Consider the following 18,509-nt stretch of genomic DNA (forward strand, 5'->3'; position numbering starts at 1 on the left):
TAAAGCCAGTATATTTTGAGAGTGGACGCATGCATTTTCAGTCTTGGACCATAAAAAATGTACATTTCCTTTGATTACGCAAAAATTCAGGCAGCGCCGCGGTCGCCTTCACATAGGACCCCGCCCAGCCCTGGCTTTACTGTGGTTTGTTGTATTATGTCTGCACAATTCGAACCTCTGAGCACGTTGTGTTGATGTCGGCGTGATTTCTGTTCTACAAAAATGCCATTGTTTGAGGGTCTGGGAAGCGGAGGGGAGAAAACCGCGGTCGTCATAGATCTGGGAGCGGCGTACACAAAGTAAGTCTTCGCGTTAATTCCGCTAGCCAGCCTGCTAATTGCTAACGTGCTGTTTACTTACCAGTTGGCCTGATTTTCTCTGGATAATTTCACTCGTCATTGTTAAATATTATGAATCCTATTAAATCACTTCTCTTCCATTTATGGATACAGCTTTACAATTGCATTCAACCATCCACGTAATAAATGTTTCTTCATGACAGCCCTGTCATTAGATTCGTCAGATCTGTTTTCTGAAATCATTGTTTTCGAGAATGTTTAATTTATTTATATATAAATAAAATAAACAATCATGCATTGAGATGGAGTCTGTCTTAGATTTGTTTTTTTTCTCAACACACAAGATAAATCATACTGGGATGGCTGGTTAATTGTTACATTTATGGATGTACACTACCAAAAAGTAAAACGTTGGGACGCACCTACTCTGTGTAGGGGTGGAGGCTAAGATGGAGCCATTTTGAAGAATTCAATGCAAAAGACATATTTAGTAGCAGCAGGAAGCGAAGTATGTTTGAAACATACGTGAGTCACCTCTTTTTATGCCTCTTCATGGCTGCGTTGTTCACTACTGTCATCATCAAAAGCGTCATGAGATCCTCATTAACATGAGTGGGAATTTTTTTTTTGCCTTGTTTGCTATTTGTATTACATGTGTGTTATTTCATAGTTAATATGTTCACTTTTGTTCCATAACATAAAAAAGTAAGACCTTTAAATGAGTAGGTGTGTCCAGGCTTTGACTGGTAGTTTATGTGCATGCATGGTGGGATTCCTGCTTTATTATATGCATAATATTGTGTTACAGCTATAAACATTAATCGGTATGCATGATCAGAATCTTCCTAAACGAGTTTTTTGCTCACAATGTGACACTACAGATGTGGGTTTGCTGGTGAGACAGGTCCGAGATTCATCATCCCCAGTGAGATTCAGAGGCCAGGGCAACAGCAGGTATCTGTTCCACAGTCTTTCTCACTAGTCTTCCCACCTGCTGAATTTTCTTCCATCCTAAAATGTCTTACTTCTGGATATTGTGTGTCATAGATTCCATGTAGGCGGTGGTGGTACAGGGCTGTGAAGTAAAGTGAAGGTGATTGTCACATGTGACACAGCACAGCTCCCAGTGCATACTCTGAAATGTGTCTATTGCATTTAACCCATCACCTTTGGTGAGCAGTGGGCAGCCATGAAAGGTGCCCGGGGAACAGTGCATGGGGACGGTACCTTGCTCAGGTCTGTTTCCTTACCTGCTAGGTCTAGTGGGTAATAAAGGTGCCACTGAGGTCCACACACTGCTCAGTAAGGTTGATTGGTTAAATGCAGAGGACACATTTCATTGTGTCACCGTGTGCTCTGCTGTTTATCGCAATGACAGAAACAATCACTTTGACTTAATGCAGGGGTGGGCAAACTACAGGTCATGGGTCACATCCGGCCACTTGGTCTTTTTAATCCAGCCATAATTATAACTGCATTAGTTTTCCTGTAATGCCTGGCATTACTCCAGGTGGCGTATTAGGCGCCGATAGAACTGAAGATCTTTGCCCGAACCCGACTGTTTTTTTTATACTGGCTTGCCCGGCAAATGAGTGGTCATGTATGGCAAGCCGTCAGAGCCAAACAATCTCCAGGTTTATGATGTGTGTTTGTACAACAGAACAGCGTAACGTGCAACAGCGTAAAATCTGTTTTCTTGTACTCTAAAGATCTCAGTCCTGTGCGCTTCACATCAAATAAAGTTGCACTGTGAGAACCCAGTCAGTAATGCTGAAAGTCCGACCGCACCAGTCCAGGACAGATCTCCTACTCTGCCACTGACGGCACCCAGACGCTACAATACTCCTGTTTTTAAGGGGTTACCTGAACAAAGGGATAAACTTGTTTTATTCTCCTTAATAATCCAGCAATTAGTCAACATAATGAAAAATTATTAGCTTATTGCTTTAGAACTTGAAGTACAAAAGGATAATTATTTGGGTGCAGTCGTTTGCATTTTAGGAGACCTGTCCTTGAATTTCTGCGTTACTGATTGTGTAAATATGAACACTGTAATGCCTTTTTTATTTTTATGTCTGATATGTATGCATATGGTGCTGGCCCGGCCCGGCCCGACCCCTGAGCTAATAAAGTTAGCCAGCCTCTGAGTTAATGGAAGGCTGAATAATAAAGTGCCGCTTTCTATGGTGCTGATTTATGCAGTTTCCTGGATTCAGGGACTTATACCAGGTTCAAAGCTAAGCTGTAAAGAAGGTTAGAGCTTATGGAGAAGGGCTGGTGAAGTAATGCTGCGATTCTCTCCTCAGCCTATTAAAGTTGTCCAGTATCATATAAACACTGAAGAACTTTACTCCAATCTGAAGGAGTTCATTCACAACTTGTATTTCAGGTAAGGAAGAAGTTCTACAGTCATGTGAACTGAAGTTGTTTGAAGTTGAAACATAACTATATCCACGGTTCTTCTTCCTTAGGCATCTGTTGGTTAACCCACGGGACCGTAGAGTCGTGATTATTGAGTCCATCCTTTGTCCCTCGCATTTCAGAGAGACCCTCACTAAAGTTTTTTTCAAGCAGTTTGAGGTTTGTACTAGTATTGGAGTATTTAAGCTGCGACCAAACATCCATATTTTGTTATAAAAATATTAATAATCTAATGTTATTTATGTGCCTCAAAGGTTCCCTCAATACTGTTTGCTCCCAGCCATCTCTTGTCTGTTATGACCCTGGGCGTGAACTCTGCCCTTGTGATGGACTGTGGATACACAGAGACTCTTGTGTTACCAGTATCCTTTCTGTTTTTGATCATGGGATGTCGCACAATAATTGGTCTCGGTCTGATTTCTCTTGTTTAAAATGACTTTTCACACAAAGTTCACAATTCTTCCGAACCAATATCTAATCCCATTGGGAGAAAATGGTGGGAAATTAGCAGGCAAGGGACTTGCGTTTTTTTCCCGTCATTGTCTACATATCTGACATCTAAGGCAGATTCTACGTGGGATAAGGTCTGGTTTTGAATGGACGTCTGTCCTATGATTGAGTCCAGTTCGTAATTTTGATCCCTTAACAGTTTCTAGGTGTATGAAAACATCCCCGTCCTGTCAGCCTGGGAAGCCTTACCACTGGGTGGAAAGGCCATTCACAGGTGACGTGTTGCATTTTGAAAAATGTGTTTCCAATAAATGGATGCATCTAATTATTGCGATGCTTTAGTCATTTTCTGACGTGTTTATTCCTTGTTACCATAGGGAGTTGGAAAGCCTTTTAGTAGAGCAGTGCACCATTGACACAGATGCTGGAACTGGACAGAGTCTGCCCAGTGTCCTCGGTAAGGAAGAGTTCATTATACAACACTGGATATTACTAAATAATGAATTTGCCCACAGGGAAACTAATTATAACTGGTTCACTGTATAGTGAATAATATCTAGGCCTAAGCTTCTCATTCTGTGTTGTGGGAATAAATTACTTTGTGCACCACATGAATAATTTATTCCAGCGCACATAAGATTTTACATCCGTTTCTGCATTACAGGTATTTATTTATTTATTTATTTGTTGCAGTTTAGAACTGTGCAGTAATAGTGAATGACTTTGCTGAATAACAGTGGGGCTTTTTATGCCTGCCGACAATATGCTGTTGATATCAGAACTGAGCTTCCACCCTGCAAGCAATAGTGCAGTTATGTTGACGTAAGTCTGGCTTCATGTGAGCCTTCGCCTCGTCTGAGCACAAGGCTTGACTGTTTCCATGCTTTTTATGTTTCAGGCACAGTTCCAGAGGAGGTTGTAGAGGACATTAAAGGTTTGTGTGTTCACTATTATTGCTGCTGCTATAGTTTTTCTGTTGGAGTGATTTGAACAAATATTAATGCATAAAGCATGACAATAACATGCCATTTTCACAGTCAGTATTATATGTATAAACCCACCTGAAATGACATGCTGACATTCTCTGACGTGGTGCAGTGTGAACCCTGCAGTCTTTGCACAGTTCAGACCCACGTGCCATCACTGTCATCAGTGTCTAAACAATATACTGTAAAGAGTGGGGCTGAAATGCGTCACGGGCCAGAATTACATGGCAGGCCGGAGTTTGGGGACCGGTTACATCAGTCAGTCGTAAGGATTCTTAAATAAAACAACTGCCACAAAAGTGTTGATCGTCCATTTATTCCGGAAAATGACCCAGCTGAAGAACCACTGTAGAGCAATATTTACAATTCAAAATTGCTTTTGAATTTCAGGAGGTGAACGGTGGTGCTTATGTTAAAATAAATAAATTAATAAAATTGCTTCCCTTATTTGTGAACAAAGGCCTAGAATTGTAGGGAAAGTCACCAAAAGTTTCTCTGAATTGCCATCGGCACGCCACAGGCTTTATTTATTTCTTTATTTACTCATCTTTCTTTACGTTTATCTTTTTCTTTCCACAGTAAGGACCTGCTTTGTCTGCGACTTACAAAGAGGCTTAAAGATTCAAGAAGCAAAATTTAACTTGGCCGGCACTGCTGAGGTGAGCTTTTATGTTAATATAGTGCTTTCCCCTCAACGTGTGCATTTTGTGGGTTCTCTATTGTGTCACCAAAGCAATTGTTCCCCCAGCGCCCGGCCCCGCCGCCTGATGTAGATTACCCTCTGGATGGAGAGAAAATTTTACATGTTAACGGCTCTATCAGGTACACAAACTACCTATTGTTTGCTGCTTAGATCTACTATTTCATTATGTCTTTGACCTTTAATTGCTCATTTCAGGGTATAATAGTACCTTGGAAAAGATGAAAATGAATTATTTGAACAGGGATTTAGGAATTAATATCAGTTTCATTTGTTTAATGCCCTCTGTGGATTAAATGTATTGTATTCCACAGGTTCAGAAGTTGAGGCTGCTATATTTCAAATTTGTGATTTGTGATTCTGGCCTGCAATTGAAGATTTTTCCATATTTTTTCAATCACAGCTAATTCGGCACTTACTGCGCCTGATAGTCCAATGTGCAGCACCCGCTGCCGGTGTCGGGGTGACATCCTCCCGACGAAGCCTTGCGCTGCCACAAACCTTTTCTCTGTCAGAATCTAGGTCATCCGTTCCAGCAGAATCTGGGTTATATTCGCAGGTCTCGTCAAGCCGGCATCCTTTCTGGGCCTCTTATGAAACGTGGATTTTTCTTTTTTAGAGACTCAGTCATTGAGATGCTGTTTGAACAAGACAACGAGGAAAAGTCGGTCGCCACTCTGATCCTGGATGCGTTGGTTAAGGTAAAGGCCCCTTCAGGCTTTGGAGACCCTACAGTGTGTGGGCGCGCTATTTATTTTGCCAGCGCATGATTTATTTAGCAAGACTTTTTCTTTTTAAGTGGGTGGGGGGCTGAGTCACAGGATTAGTGTGCTGCTGCTTTTCGCGGAAGCTCTGCTCATCTGCATTCAGCTTGTCTTCAGACAAACAATGAAAGACACAATGCCGGCTGTGTCTCTTTACTGATCAATCATTTTTTACTACATATTTTTGTGAGGTCCGTTTCCAACCATTTTGGTTAAAAGTTTACTCTCTTTTTTTCGTCTAGTGTCCCATTGACACTCGCAAGGTTCTTTCGGAGAACCTGGTGATCATTGGTGGCACCGCCATGCTCCCGGGTTTCCTGCACCGCCTCCTGGCCGAAATCCGGGTGCTGGTTGAGAAGCCAAAATACTGCAACGCCTTGGCCACAAAGAGCTTCCGTGTTCACAGCCCGCCGGCTAAACCCAACTGCACTGCCTGGCTCGGAGGTAAAAACGGTCCAATTATGTCCTCGTCTGGATCTTCAGCCAGTCACACAAACAAAGCAATGCCTATATAGAGAAACTAGGGCTGGACGATTTCGATTCCGGTCAATGTGTGTTGTTTTCAGACTGTATTTATGATATTCGCTGTCAGTTCCAGGGTAAAAAGCCAAGTGCGACCAAGCCCTGTATCCCCAGAAGCATTTTTATTTCATTACCGCAAATGTGCAGTTCTATTTTTGTAGAGCGATTATTTAAATTACTCAAGGTGTTGCTTTTGAGTCACAATATTAGCACCTGCTGCTGCTTGATAAAACTTGTGATGGAAATTTCCTCTGGCGCTGAACTCGATTCTGTGAGTTCTGTGACTGGCTGACCGTGTGCTCGTCCCCTCTCCCCCCCAGGAGCGATCTTCGGCGCACTGCAGGACATTCTGGGCAGTCGCTCCGTCTCCCGGGACTACTACAACCAGACGGGCCGCATCCCGGACTGGTGCAGCCTGAGCGCTCCTCCCCCTGAGTCGCTGTTTGAGGTGGGAAAAACAGCGGCGCCTCTGATGAAACGGGCTTTCTCCACCGAAAAATAAGCACTATGTGGCCATGTCTAAATCCCATCTCACTGCAGTCATTCGACAGAAGTCTGTCAGTAAATTTCTTTGTCGCTGTTATGTGCTTTTTTTTTTTTTTTTTATTGTAATTTTGTTATTGTACATGTGCAGGCTGATTTAAATACTAATTTAGAATTGTCCAGTAGGGGGCAGTAAACAAACAAGAATCCTGCACCATGTTCAGGTTTAGTAGGGCTGAGGCTTATTGGGACTCCGTAATGTTGACCACGGTGAATGACCAGGCGGTTATTCTGTTAACACGGTTAGGCATTTAGTTTCACTTTTATTCCCTCTTCTGACCTCTGGTAAATGTGGAGAATGCTGTGGTTAAATAAACATCCCCCCTTAGCACCCTACTGCGGAGTCCTGTCTTGAATGCCACCTACAGCACAATGTTATATTGTTCTTTAAACCGCTGTGTCCAAGTATTTAGACGAGAGGCCCAGCATTTCATTTAATCTGAGCAAATCATAATATTAGTAAAAGTGACCATTACAGAGGGTCAAACACTGAGTCCACAATGTAGTGGCTAAAGGGCGAGTCTGTATTTTGATTTTTGTCACCTTTGCTTCACACCATGTGCAATGCAGAAATAACAGTTCGGTCATTATGCAATACTTTGTATGTATGGTGTTTACAGTGTATTGGCTTCATCCCTAAGTCGAACCTTTTGGACCCTCTGCTTCATTTTGAATTTGTTATTAAAGTCATGTTGATTTTGATGGAGCATTATTACATGATTCAATGTAGGTAAATGTTATTTCAGTTGATTGGGTGTGTCTACTGCAAACAACTCTTATATCATATTCTGGCATGAGACTTTTAACAGAAATGGAGAAAATAACCACGGCAACTCATTTCATGCAAGCCACCAAAAACAGCCCTGCAGCAGAGCTGATGTTTGCTGCTGGCATTGGGTCTGGCCTTGTTCAGTCGCACATTTTTAAAAACAACACAAGGCGCTGCTTACGGCTGCATCTATTTGTGAGTGTGCACACGTCTGCCTGATCCCGATCCGCCAAAGGTGCCACCGAGCAAAGAACAGTCCCCACATGGCCGCCTGTCATGGCTGCCCGCTGCTCACCAAGGGTGAGGGTTAAAAGCAGAGGACACATTTCGTTGTGTCACCGTGTGCTGTGCTGCAGTGTTTCACAATCGCTTCACTTTTGTGTCGTAACTCAGAACCTGATTCATATTCATTTGTAGCAGTCTTGCAAGCATGGGTTTTGCATGCATTTGCCAATAATTGTATAATGTTGCCCTGTACCATTTTGTTTTGCTTAATGAGATTATTTTCTTTAAAATACTGAAATCCCCATATTTATTTTATGTACCTGCAAGAACTTGTGCCAGTATATTGTCAAGCATGTACAGTTTTTATATGCATTACAAGCCAATTTGCACAAGATTTATACTAGCCATTTCTTGACCATTCGTTATGTTTTATGGTGGGTTGTTAAAATGTGCTAATCTTGTTTTATGTGTATAAACCCAATACAGAAAACTGTGCTTGAGAATGTGGTTGTGTTTTAAACAGAACTTTAACATTTAAAGTCATTTATTAATGCAATTCTTCAAATTGATTGAACAAAACAGGTCCGTTCAGCGAAGGTCTTCACTGCTCAGCCTGATGTTGCGGAACAGACAAAGAAACTCTCACACAAAGTTTTAAATGCTGAAATCTGCTTCATGTCTGGCCAGCAACATTCCTCTTCAGTTGTATTTGGGGGGAACTTCTTCTAAAAAGACGGACTGAGGAAATCAAATAAGTTACTTTGTATTAAATAATGCAGAGTCGTGACATGTATGGGGGTTTTGTGCGCAGTGTGAGCGCCAACAAAAGACAATCCGAAGCCTGTTGGCCTGTCCAACATGATCATCTTACAAGCGTTGTGAATGTCTTTATGGCTGATTTAATGTGCTCGTATTTCACGGTCACTATTGCTCTGCTGCCATGTGGTGATATTAAATCAGCCGAGTTTTAGCTGCCTCTGCCAGTTTACGTCTCCCGTGTGGGCACGCTTCTGCTCTTTGAACGGTTTTATGAAACGTTATCAGGCCCTTGTGCTGACCACATTTGTTCTTCTGGAGAGGATTTATGTGCACGTTCTTAAACCCAAGCACACATTTTTCACAACGTAAATAAGATCAAACTGTCTTCACTGTCTTGTGTGACAGCTATGCTAATAAAACCGAAATATTTCTGTTAGACGGGGATGCAGATCGTGGCGTCTCAGTCAGAAATTATTGATTGTTTCTATGGAAGTCTGGGTGAAGATTTCGATTTGTGTCCATCAACACAGCATTAAATACGGTGATTCTTTCTTGTTTAGTCTCATTTGCATATCACCTGAGGACACCTTTGACCTTGCACTACTGGAGGCCATTATGTTAATGGTAATTTAGTTTTGACATTTTAATGTCAACAAAAATTGTACATTATGAAAGCAGACAGGACAAAGAAACTTTACATACATGGCACAGAATTGATTTTTGTACACTTTTGTACAGATAATTCCCATTAGAGCACCCATGTTAGCCTGGTGTCTTAACTACGCCTTTCTGTAAGAGCTAAAAGGTTTTGATTTAGGGGTCACATGACCTGCAGTTTTAGAGACCAACAAATTAATTCACAGTGAAAATAGGAAAACGATTGACTGAAACCTAATGGACAGTTTTCATATCCCCCAGTTTTCCTGGGAGATATGCTAATGGTTTGCAGTGAACACGCCACAATAATGAAACTGTATACTGCAGAAATAATATTTTCAACAAGACCTGTATCCCAGGATGCATTATCCACTGAAGGAGTCTAGTATGCCATTCCGAAAAGGATGCGTCCACCCGCTCTCCTTCACCCCATCCTCCTTCAGAATGGGCTGGACCCGGCAGGATCAGCTGTGCATCTGACCCCTGCCATGGACGCTGTGACTCTGGAGCACGCTGCCTCATGGGGCTCCTCATATTTCTCATGTCCTCTTCATCTGGTCTAAGCTAGTTTTACTGCTTATTCTTTGTCATTCATTACGTATTCATTTAGCTGCAACCTTGCACTGGCCAATTGGTTCTTAACAAATCATTCCGCCCTATTAACCTTGTTTTACCAGCGACAATGTAAGTGACAAGCAGATGCAGCAGTATAAAACAATTGGATGATGGCTGGGACTTCATAGAAGCACAATTGTCCTTTTGAGAAAATAAACTGTAAAAACTTACAGTTCCCAGGTTTAATTGATATAAAAAGAGAGAGACAATAAAAAAAAACAATACGTATATACAATCAACATATTTTATCACTGTCACTGACGTTTTTATAAGGAAGCTGACTTGTAATCAGATGGTTGTCTGGTCCCGAGCCACTGAGGTGCCACTGAGCAAAGCACCGTCTCCACACACTGCTCCCCAGGCACCTGTCATGGCTGCCCACTGCTCACCAAGGGTGATGGGTTTAATGCAGAGGACACATTTCACTGTGTGCACTGGGTGCTGTGCTGTGGTGTGTCACATGTGACAACTAATCACTTTCACATCAGGTTTCACATCTGCTGTGTGTCAAATGTTGTTATAGCAGAATTCACACAGCCTGTGATCCTTCAGTTTACCCTCAGACTTCCGAGGGTTAAACTAATGAATAATACAAAATCAAACGAGGTAATGTTGGGCCCCTGACGCTAATATATTAATGAAAATAAAGTTTTGCTCTCACTCAAATATAACATAAGTGCATAACCAATACTTGTCGACGTGATCGTGACTGGTCGACCAATCGTGGCAGCCCCAGCAGAAATACAAAGGGAGATTGTTGAAGGCAATTCACACCAGGCATCAGTAATGTTAAAAAACAATAATAATATTATAAAATATTGTTATATTATAGTTATTTATATTATTATTGTATTGCAACTATGGGTTCTGAAATATAATCATGGAATTGACACCATGGTGACATCATCATATTGTATCACAGCACTCCTCATTATAATACACTTGAAACGACTTTCCCCAGTTCTTCAAATTTTCATCATACATCAGCATCAGACGATGTAGAAATGTCAGTCTTCTGCATTTTCCCACGTTGTTGACAGCTTTCAGCTGAATTTTCCCAGTTATGTTATAATGTTTGAACATCTGCAGGCTCGCCCTGCAGTAGCCGCTCACGTACACCACATTTCTGTCACTTGTCCTTGGTTTATTCAGGCACTTCCCATCCTTTCAGTCCCCAACGGTCAGACAAACATGCACCTGTGTGCAATAACACAGGGTGAGTTGCTCTCGTGTATTATGTGGGAACAGTGCTTCTGTGAATAAGTGAATAACATGCATATCTAACACAATAACATTGTGTGTGAGTATGTGTGTGTGTTGAAACAATGAAAGACAACACCCACTTCATGGGGGCATTCTTTCCAGTAAACCCCAGCCGTCTGTTCCTGTTATCTTTTGCCCAGACTTTCATATTAATCTTTACCAAACCTACTCCGGCCACTGGATTTGTAAGAACATAATTTGTTTAAAAATGTAAAAAAAATTTATGTTTATTCTTCATTATACATTCCAAATATATTGACAAAATTATGTAGTCAAACCCACATCTGCTGATGCACTAGATACTGTACCAGTGTGAATTTGGTCAGTTTTATTGTTTCTTTAATTGGTGCAACTGTTTTCATTTCTACTAAAATCACTGAAAAGGGTTTTTTTAAATAATGAACAGTCATAAACTTGGCTTAATGAACAACATCCAAGACTAATTGTTGTTGTTGTTGTTGTTCCTCTCTACATGCATGCAGATATTCCATCCTTAACAGACATTTTAAATGAGTTTTTACCCATTTGATGACTTTTTATATCACCAAACATCTAAAGAATGACCCTAAACTTTTGAATGTTGCTGTATTTTTTTGCAGCATAATTTCGGTCTTTTTGTGGCATCTGGTGTAAAACGGTTTCCATGTTGATTGTGCAAACAACCAGGCTGGCAACCCATACTGGGTGCAGCTGAAGGAGGAAGATTTTCAGTCTTCACTCACAAAATCCCCTCTATTTGATGTGTTCCTTTCTGCAGTTAGTTGCTTTACTGCCATATTGAGATGGACAGAACTGGAATTATTTTCATGCATCTGCCTTTGGCAAAGTTTTTTTGGACTGAAAAGTGTGGAAGAGCCACTCCACAGATCCCACAGATCAAGATAAAAGAACAATATCTGTGGGGATATGACTTTATTTGTCTGTGCTCTGTCAATGTGGGCCAATAAACACCCCAAACATCATCATACAGAATTTTCCATCCAGCATCCACCCCTGAAATACAGGTTCAGGTCCATAAATGACAAAAAGGAACATCGATTTCATTCACAAACCGTAACAAATCAATGACTTCCTAGAAGTCGGGAAAAATAGCGATGCCATATGTCACACTCTGTCCCTTTGTAGTACCTCCCTGTATCCCTGTACATGGCCCAGGTCCTAGTGAACCACTTTCTGAAGGTATCCCCTAAAGGAGCTCCGATTCAAACATGCAAATGGTAGAAATACAACCCTCTTTTTTGGAGTTATGCCGTTTCAGGAAGGCGTTGTTGGGGGTGTCTTGGTCCCTGTGGTTATCACCTAACCTCTCCAGCTATGAGCAGAATGCCAGTGAGGGATCCTCCCTTCATTCCAGGGCTCCATCACTGGCAGTTGGGAGCAGGACATGATCAGAGCGTTGGGGTCGGGGTACGCGGGGGGGGGTTAAAGCCCTGCGGGGGAGGATGAATGACTCCGGAGTATTTTGATAAAGGCAGCGCTTGATCGCTTGTCTGAGGTTGTTTTTGTTTCTTTTTCTTTATCTTCTCTTGTTGGAAGGAGACAACCCCCCCACCCCACCCCCCCCAAAAAAAACTGCAGCCTCTCTCCCAATGTCCATAAATCATTTTTTATCAGGTATAAATAATAAAGGTTTTAGTCAGTATTCAGCTGAGCAATGAGAGGTGTGTGTGTGTGTGTGTGTGTGTGTGAGGTGGTGGGGGTTGTGTTAGGGGGTTATTGGGGTTGGAGGGGGCTACGTGCTCCGGGCCCTTTAATTGATGCATGGGGAGTTGCCAAACATTTTTTTGTAATTGTTTGGACGGGCTGGGGAAAAGGTTTGGAAAAAATGAGCTTGCAGTCGGGGAAACATGAGCTGCGGGTGCATTTCGTGTCTATTTGAACTTTCTTTTGTCGCCTCGGAACGGCTAGTGCCGCAGCGTCTTCGACAACCCCGCGAGGCCATCTGATCATCAACTGATTCGTTCGGTTATTCGTTTATTTGCTTTGGCCATGTGGACCCCCTCGGAATCGGCTTAGGGGTGGTGGGGGGACCGAAACGGGCGATGCGCTCCGCGCCTCGGGCTGCGCCACGTCTCGCCCGCTCCTGGCAGCAATGAGAGCCTTCATCAGCATCTCGCCCATCTTCACCACGCTGCTGCTCAACCTCCTACCTGTGCAGGTAAAGCCTCGTCCTTGTCCTGAAGTCGACCTGTGCAAGTCTGTACTTGTGATAGAGTGCATGCAAGTTCATCATCGAGGAGCAAATCTAATGGTTCTGCGAAGAGGCAAAGGTTTGTGCACATAGAGCCATAGGGCGCAAAAACATTAGCTTCATTAGCGTAGAACCGTCACGAAACAACTACAGGAGTGCTTTCGGCTCCATAAATAGACTCCATAAATGCACTGGCCTATTAATCACACGCATCAGCCATTATTTGCATGCATACCCATTATCGGCGTTGCTTTGAGAAAACGTAATCAATGACAACGAGAGCATTTATATGATAAATAGCATGATTCATCATTTCCCGCAAATTTTAGCTTCTCTCGGTAGGTCCAATTTAAGAGGTTTGAAAAGCAGGGTGAAAAGTTTATTGCCTTTCGGGTGCTCCGAGATGTATAATATAGCTGTCACTGGCCATCAAACGTTCGGAAACAGACGGCGTGTTACGTGTTATTTCCCCCAGCGTGAAATTTTACATTTTATGTTTCTTTTGCCATTTGAAATGACTTGCCGATGCTGTCCGCCGAATAAAATGATGTGGATGACATTTATGACGCTCCCTGCTGGCACGGTGAACATGTCTGGAAAAGATCAGATGGACTTTTCTGATCCTCTGTTCCGGACACAATTCAATTTCCTGTCAGACTGGCACAGAAACGCGGAGGCTGGGCAATAAGCGGCCCTTTAACCAGCCGCCACGTCCACGTAGGCCCAGAACCGCCGCGTCACTGGCTGTTCGGGGAAGCATCATCTCATGCATGAAGGAATCGATCCAATGCATGTTAACCGTTTGGGACGAGGGGAGGAAATTGTTGGGCCGAGCAAAAACAGAAGTGACCCTGCCCTATTAAATTTGGCCCCTGCTTTTCTGCTCAGTGCCCCTCTTGTTATGGCCAACGTGGTCCCCTACACGTCCATGTTTCCACCCCCCCCCTCCAACAATAGCCCCTCACCCATGACGATCCCAGCCTACATAGCTCCTAATTAATGTACACTTTGTATGTTGGGACAGCCCACTAATTATCTTGCTAATGCTCGGTCGGCCCCCTTTTTTTGCGGCCGGAGCCCGGCGGGAGAGCCCTCTGGTCTGATGTCTAATGTGTTGCGGGTCGGGCGCGGCTGCCCGAAAAAGTCGTTTTGTAGGAGGGCACTGGGCTAGATCATAGTCGCCATTGTGCGAAAAATAGAGCGACGTCCACCGCGTCGGGGCATGGTGAGTCTGGATGAACATTTCCTGCGGTGTCGATTTTTTTTTTTTTGTGCCCCGCTCGGCAGGGAACTCTGTAGCTGGCAACCGTCACTGTGGCGACAAGAGCCAGAGCGCCAGGGCAGGTTTGTCCCACGCCTGCCCTGGAAAAGAGAGCAGCTTTGAGTAAAGCATCCACTCCTGGCCCCCGGAGTAGGATGCTCCTCGGCGGCCTCGTTTATCAGCCTAAAAACGAGCGGAGGCCGAGTTCTTTACCTTTACAAGGCTTTACCTCAAACTGTACATTTATTTAAGTTAGAGCGGGGGGGGATATTCCACTTTATTGAAAAAAGACAAACGTGAAGGTTAGCATGAGGCTCTCTGCATTTTCATATGCCCTGTACCCTTGGGGGATGTTGCACTGATGGTGCAGGATAGGGGGCATTGCCGAACGGTGTGTAGTAGATGTATCACATGGTCCATGGCGTGGGTAACACACTCGCCTGTGAACCAGAAGACTCAGGTTCAAATCCCACTTACTACCATTGTGTCGCTGAGCAAGACACTTAACCCTAAGTTGCTCCAGGGGAACTGTCCCTGTAATTAATGATTGTAAGTCCCTCTGGACAAATGCGTAAAAAAAAATGGGTTTGTCACTGTACAGCACAGCACATGGTGACACAACGAAATGTGTCCTCTGCATTTAACCATCACCCTTGGTGAGCAGTGGGCAGCCATGACAGGCGCCCAGTGAGCAGTGTGTGGGGACGGTGCTTTGGTCAGTGACACCTCAGTGGCATTTTGGCGGATCGGGATTCGAACCGGCAAGCTTCTGATTACAGAGCCGCTTCCTTAACTGCTAGGCCTCCACTGCCCCCTTAAGGCCAGGATATTGGTAATCCCAGGTCCAAGATGAACTGAGGAAGTAAGACGGGGCGGTGAGTCTTCCATTGGTGGGGTGGAAAAAAACGAACAGGGCCACATAGAAAAAGTACATTGAATGGTTCATTAATTTAGCTGGCATCCTTTCCAGAGAACCAGGAAAATTGATGGAAATGTTTCTAGCTAAAAATGGATATGTGCTTAATTAATTATGACCTCCTACAGGTATCACCCACAGGCAGTTCCCTAGAATAACACGCGGCACATGACAAATGCATGTGAATTATTAAATTGGCATATCAAACAAATGAGGCCTTGTGTCACTGCAGGGAGCGCAGATGCTTGAAATTATATTCCTTTTTTTTATGCCGTTATTTAATTGACCCTCGCTGAACACTGTCACTATAACTTGGAAATGGCAATGTTCTGCATCCCGACATACCATCCAGACTAAAACAAAAACTGCTAGTAAGTATCTTCCTTAACAAAATCGCTTATTATATTTCAGGTTTCCCACGCCCTGAGTAAAAGCCATTCTAAAGGTAAGTCACACACTCTTTAAAGTGAAAGTCATTGTGAAACACTGCAGCACAGCACAGAGTGACACAACGAAATGTGTCCTCTGCTTTTAACCGTCACCCTTGGTGAGCAGTGGGCAGTGACACCTCAGTGGCACCTTGGCAGACCGGGATTCGAACCTGCAACCTTCTGATCACGGGGCCGCTTCCTTAACCGCTAGGCCACCACTGCCCCACCACTGCTCTTAAGTTGATGGGTAAAGTTGCCAGCCAGTGTTTTTTTTCCATTGATATCTGGCTGCAGATTTTTGCCTTGAACGACCTTAAATCATCTGTGGGCAACTTCAAAGATCTATGACAGGCGTTGCTTTGGAGCCATGTCTCCACAAGTCAGTCCTGGGGATTTATAAGAAATAATTTTAATGAGAGGCAAGAAAGGGCTGATTGCTAGTTAACTTTATTGTGTATGGGAGGAATTAACATACCTAAATTTCCCTTCAGGATCAAGTAATTATCAAGGAATTATATTCCCATTGCGAGCACTGTAACACTGATCAAAAGTACCCCAAGTACTCGAATAAACTGAGAGCTACTGAAACTGAACAAAGCATCATTATTACAGTATTCCAAACACATCACCACACAAGGCATTGACATGAATGACAGACTTCAGCCGTCGTTTCAGTGATGCTGTTCCATGACGTGTGGGCCAGCAGCTTGTGTCGCTCACTGGAAAGGATGGTGGAGGTCGAGCAGGAGTACCCTGGAGGGGTGGAATACTTCTTCAGCCCTGGCTGTGTGCTGCTGCACCGCTGTTCTGGTTGCTGTAGTGACGAGAACCTGGCGTGCTACCCCACGCTCACGCGAAATATCACCATGCAGGTATGGCAAATTAGCAAATTCTGCCCATTCACACTCTCTTGGGGAGAGTGAAGACTCGCGTATGCCTTCTCGGATGCTTGTGATGGCAGCCACTGCATCTTTAATGGTGGCCCCGTGAAGTGCTGGTGTTCTTGTTCAGCAAAACCAGTATAGCGCCCCACTAATATTTCACCTCAGCAATCCACTCCTGTCCACAGAATGAGCCATTTTTGTTCCTTAAGGATTTAAACCCCCGACTGTACAGTGGAAACCGCCACGCCCATTTCAGCCAGCTTCAGCGAGGAGGCGCCACTTTCACCTTGTACCGGACGCAGATAAAAATGAGTTCTATATAGCAAATGTTTGCATCACGATGCTGGTCAACGTCCTACAACAATAGTTTAGGGAGCACAGCCCTCTCACATAGAAATCTATCAAATCAGAATGTTCTCTCTGTTACTCCGTCATTATGTTAGTCAGTTACTTGCTTTTCCGCGCAACACTCCAGATAAGCTTTGTTGAGGCCGGAATCAATATGCAGTAGAATCCCAGATCGTCCCAGAATCATGTGCAGTCATTCCATGTATTCCACTTCAATGCTGCATTTAAATGCATTTTTCATTTCTTACATAGGTTCTACAGAATAGTGCTCATTGGTTATGGCCATTGGCCATTTAGTCATGTTTTTTATTTCTTTTACCAACCTAGCTGTTAAGAATAACGCCGGCAGAGAGAAGCAGGCGATATGTGGAGCTTAGCTTTATGGAGCATCATTCCTGTGAGTGCAGGTACGACACAAGGGCTAACTGTGCTATAATGCTAGTGCATTTAGTGCATTGTAGGTCATATTTTCAAGCTCACGTGAACTAATGCAAAGTGTATCTTCTTTGAAACATTCTAGACCAAGAAGGGCTCCTTTTACAAGTGAAAGTTAAGTATTTTCACATTTTGGCATCATGTTGAAAATGACAAGAATGACTGAGTGAATAATGTGTGTCTGTTACTGTTCTGATACAGGCGAGGCGGAGGACCAAACAGGAGAAAAGGAAGAAAGAAAGGAAGAGATTGTGTCAAGTACGCCCCCTGTTGGCGACAAAAAAGTCACACTAAAGAGTTTAGCTAATTTAACTCATCAGTGAAATATTAAAATAAAAACACTTTCGGTTCGGTATACAAAATAGTAGAACATATCTGGTTTAAATACATACTTTCCCTCAGTGATGTAAGCATTTTGAACCAAGAAACGTAAACCCATTAATATATCCGGGTTTCTTTTTTTCTGAAGGTGTCGTCCTCCTCGCAGCATCTTCAATGGTCTCTGATGCCACAAAAAATGTACCTGGGTGCCACACCTTGACATCACCGGCAAGGCTGAGCGTGGTGACATCGAGATCCGGCCGAAAGACCCTGTGCCGCTTTTGCGGAGACCTACAGCATTCATTTTCAAAGATGTACATATTTATGCTTGAACCTTTTCTGAGAAGTGGTTCTAAAGGTAGAAGGGGGAGAAGGGGGAAATATGCTATTTTAAAATAAAAATATATGTGTAAGTGATGTGTGTGGCATGAGAATGCAGTTAAATGTACACTGATAAATGCAAATATTTAATACATTACATATTAAAATATTGTGAGAATTTTGAACAGCTGTGCGTCTTTCCTTCTCAACCACCGGACGTTGCGTGATTACATAACGCAGCACTTTCTGCAACCTGCACTGTAGGGCGGGTTCTGCGTCGGCCACATTGTCGGCGTACAGTCACGTTTTTTGGTTTAACGCCGCAGGCTCCAGCCAATAGAAACCCACGATAGGAAGGGCTTGGGTTAAGGCGGCCAATCAGCGAGCCTGACGTCATCCCCCAGAACCCGCCCCGCCGATCCCAAAAA

The 18,509-nt window shown here is 43.4% G+C and overlaps 2 protein-coding genes across 2 annotated transcripts; both read left to right on the top strand.

Moving 5' to 3' along the window:
• The first annotated feature begins 98 nt into the window (after positions 1-98).
• Positions 99-7,387, top strand: actr10 (actin related protein 10). The gene is made up of 13 exons (XM_029002411.1): positions 99-299; positions 1,181-1,253; positions 2,606-2,688; positions 2,771-2,879; positions 2,975-3,082; positions 3,377-3,444; positions 3,548-3,627; positions 4,069-4,104; positions 4,736-4,815; positions 4,905-4,978; positions 5,476-5,557; positions 5,863-6,064; positions 6,463-7,387. Exons 1-13 carry the CDS (start codon positions 223-225, stop codon positions 6,642-6,644), a joined length of 1,254 nt encoding a protein of 417 aa, XP_028858244.1. The 5' UTR covers positions 99-222; the 3' UTR covers positions 6,645-7,387.
• Positions 7,388-12,793: 5,406 nt separating this feature from the next.
• Positions 12,794-18,266, top strand: pgfa (placental growth factor a). The gene is made up of 7 exons (XM_028953142.1): positions 12,794-13,131; positions 15,753-15,786; positions 16,448-16,644; positions 17,332-17,411; positions 17,525-17,554; positions 17,641-17,697; positions 17,909-18,266. Exons 1-7 carry the CDS (start codon positions 13,066-13,068, stop codon positions 17,943-17,945), a joined length of 501 nt encoding a protein of 166 aa, XP_028808975.1. The 5' UTR covers positions 12,794-13,065; the 3' UTR covers positions 17,946-18,266.
• The last annotated feature ends 243 nt before the right edge of the window (positions 18,267-18,509 follow it).

The sequence above is a fragment of the Denticeps clupeoides genome, chromosome 14 (genome assembly GCF_900700375.1).
Source record: "Denticeps clupeoides chromosome 14, fDenClu1.1, whole genome shotgun sequence".
Taxonomy (NCBI): domain Eukaryota; kingdom Metazoa; phylum Chordata; class Actinopteri; order Clupeiformes; family Denticipitidae; genus Denticeps; species Denticeps clupeoides.